Source organism: Scylla paramamosain, chromosome 9 (genome assembly GCF_035594125.1).
Source record: "Scylla paramamosain isolate STU-SP2022 chromosome 9, ASM3559412v1, whole genome shotgun sequence".
NCBI classification, from domain to species: Eukaryota; Metazoa; Arthropoda; class Malacostraca; order Decapoda; family Portunidae; genus Scylla; species Scylla paramamosain.
Window position 1 is genome coordinate 17,574,004 of NC_087159.1, and position 3,497 is coordinate 17,577,500.

Genomic DNA, 3,497 nt, shown 5'->3' on the forward strand with positions numbered 1-3,497 from the left:
CACCACAGTTTCTGTCACTCAGTGCTTGTCTCTGCTCTATATATTTGCATATTCATCGTCAGAACTATCTTATTCAAGACGAACTATCTGTTGGACTGTGTAATAATTGTAGTATTCTGATCTAAACTCGATAAAGTAAAACGAAACAAATGCGAGTAGTTGAATTCTCAAGACAGCTCTAAAATGTTCAAAAATTTACTTATTGTCGCTATCTTCAACAACTTTTAACCAACGCTAAAATAATGTACCACATAAGGAAAAAAAAATCTTCAGAACGTTATGGTATTATCACATAATATATAACATGGCATAACACTAATCTGCTAGATCGGTACACATTGTGGGACCATTTTCTTTGTTACCTAGGACAGGTGTATTTAATAATTACTATATATATTCCCAGACCCGGGAATATAGTTACAAGGAAGATATTCCCAAGTTTTCGGCAGTATGGCAGAAGACAAACAACAGCTGGAGAGGAGACGGACGGCATGCCGTGGCTGGGTAACTCGCAGCGCAAAGGCTTTTACTGCTTTGGTTACCAAGCCTGAGGTGACCAAAGTAGAGTTGGAAGACGCGGTAGACGACTTTGATACGCGTCTTGCTCCCCTGGATGACGCCCAGAGTGCTGTGGAGCTGGCTATCTCAGAGTCTGACAAGTTGGAAGAGGACATCGAGGCCGCCGACCACTTCCGCCGTCAAGTAAGGTGCTCTTGAGTGCAGGCAGCAGAAAAGTTAGCTGAGCTGTTAGCCCAGACAGTGCCACGCGCTGGTACATCCTCGCGCAGTGATAGTGGAGCGGACGAGTCAGTGATGAGTAACATTAGAATATCACATATAGAGTTACCCAAGTTTAGTGGTAATGTGCTTGACTGGCTATCATTCTGTGAACAGTTTGAAGCCTTAGTGGGAGAAGCAAATATACTTGCCATAAGCAAGTTTGGTTATCTACACTCTTCTCTTGAGGGTGAGGCTAAGCGAGTGTTACAAGGCATAACCCTTACAGCTGCTAACTTTCCCATAACATGTAAGATGTTAAAGGAACGCTTTGGGAAGCCTGAACGCTTCATCTTTGCACACATTCGAGCCCTGTTGAACATTGACATGCCTGTTAAGTCGTCGGGGTCTAAGTACATTTCTTCGCTGTGGAAGATGCAGGACCACCTTAACTCTCACGTACGCAGTTTGGAAGCTTTGGGAGTTAAGGGAGACAAGTATGGCGTTGTTTTGACTCCTGTTATACTGTCCCGTCTTCCTCAGGAGATTCGTATGGAGTGGTCCAGAGATGGTTCAGGACATGAAGGTGATCTTGATTGGTTAATGACTTTTCTCCAGAGTGAAATAGAACGGAGAGAGAGGTCAGACTCGTACAGGGAAGGTTGCCGCAGTGAGGAAACACGCAGTGGCCCTATTGCATCTGAAAGGAGGAAAGTAATCCCAGTTACAGCCTCTGCCCTTGTTGCATCCTCAGCACCAGGTATGAACCGATGTACGTTTTGTGGTAAGCCTCATCCAAGTGAGAAGTGCTTAAATGTATGTAAACTTACTCGTGCTGAACAAGAAGAAAAGGTGCGCTCTTTGGAATTGTGCTTTAGATGTCTTGAAAGGGGACACATCTCCAAGGGGTGTAAACATAAGTGTAGTAAGTGTAGAGGCAATCATAACGCACTCTTTTGTCTTAAAGATCACCCGAAAGTGACTAGCACTGGTGTCACTTCTAGAAATGATTCTGTTAAGCCAGCTGGGGAAGGTGCAACGGTGAGTTCTGAGAGCAGTACAACTCCTTCAGTAAACCATGTTGGAATTGCACTATGCAATACACAGAAAGGCCACGAACCCTTGAGCTCCATGTGCTGTGTTCTGCAGACAGCCAAGGTGAAAGTTGGTACTGGTAAAGGTAATAGTGTTCAGGTGACAGTACTTTTTGACACAGGCTCTGACAGGTCTTGTGTATCAAGCTCCTTGGTTAAAAGGACCAAGCCGACATGGTTGAAATCTGAACCCATTTGTTACTCTGCCTTTGGTAATAATTCCTCTCTTAGCCATATGAGTGACTTGTGTGATTTGAGATTAGAGGATTGTAAGGGAATTGTTCATTCTTTAGTGGCTGTGGAAATTAATACCATATGTGTTCCTTTAATACGTCCCAGGGTACCCAAAGACAAACTCAAGGGATACGAATCATTACCTTTAGCTGATGATTACTTGCACGACCAGCACATTAATGCAGATATTTTGGTGGGGATTGACTCATACTGGAAACTCATGCTTCCTAATCAAATTTGTTTACATGAAGGTTTGGTAGCCCAAGAATCCGTTTTTCGGTGGGTTTTGTCAGGTTCTTGGACTTCCAGTGGCCCAATGGGGGCAAATACACAGCTTCTATGTGTCAATGCAGTGTCTGAATCCACTCTGAGTAAGTTCTGGGACTTAGAATCAATTGGTGTAACAAGTAAGGAAGAATTAACAGAGAATTGTAACTACGTTCAGCAGAAGTTTGATGAGCATGTAAAATTTGTAGATGGAAGGTTTGTGGTGGCATTACCCTGGAAGTCAGAATCTGCTAGGTCTCAGTTGCAAGACAATGTAAAGATAGCTGAGAAAAGGTTGTCTAACTTGTGTCATAGATTCCAGAAGGATCCACACCTGAGGGAAGAATATGATGCTGTCCTTCGAATGTATGAGAAGGAAGGAATATGTGAAGAACTCCCGCCTTCTCAACTGAAAAATATTCATCCCACCTACTACCTTCCCCATCATGCGGTTGTACGTGAGAGCAGCCCCTCTACTAAAGTAACGCCTGTTTTCGATGCTTCTGCAGCCAGTTATAACGGTAAATCCTTGAACGATTGCTTAGAGCCTGGACTCTCTCTTAATCCTGACCTTGTTGAAACCCTTTTGAGATTTAGAAGGTGGCAGGTAGCTTTCGCTGCAGATATCACTAAGGCCTTTCTTTAGATAAATGTAAGAGAAGAGGATAGGGATGTTCACAGATTTCTTTGGCAGTATGGAGAAAAGTAAGAACCTTGAGATTCTTACGTGTCCCTTTTGGAAACAAAAGTAGCCCTTTTTTACTAAATGCCACCATCAAACATTTAAAGTCCTTTCCTTGCTCAGAAGTGGTGTAGGAATTAAAAGAAAATCTCTATGTAGATGACTGGCTATCTGGCGCTGACAGCATCGAAGAAGGCAAGGAGAAATTCAGTGAAACATGTTCTATTTTGGCTCAGGCTGGAATGATATTAGCTAAGTGGATCTCAAACAGTAAAGATATGATGGAATACTTCAGTAATAAGACCTTTCTGGACGAGAAAGAAGCTGTTAAAGTGTTAGGCATGCAATGAAAATTAGATAAAGACTGTTTCTCGTTTACTGGACTTAACGTAGAGACTCCTTTAGAGCTAATTTCCGCCAAAAGAGCTGTTCTTAGCTGTATAGCCGGAATGTTTGACCCTCTTGATTTCCTAAGTCCTTTCATTATATATATATATATATAT

General features: G+C 42.6%; 1 protein-coding gene across 1 annotated transcript in view; it reads left to right on the forward strand.

The window, feature by feature from the left end:
* Positions 1-450: 450 nt before the first annotated feature.
* The window catches only part of LOC135103257 (uncharacterized), an 8,547-nt gene continuing 5,500 nt past the window's right edge, over positions 451-3,497 (forward strand). Inside the window, exons 1-3 of the mRNA XM_064009302.1 lie at positions 451-702; positions 895-1,477; positions 1,685-2,793. Of these exons, the coding sequence (XP_063865372.1) occupies positions 451-702; positions 895-1,477; positions 1,685-2,793 (1,944 nt within the window). The remainder of the gene's footprint in view (positions 703-894; positions 1,478-1,684; positions 2,794-3,497) is intronic.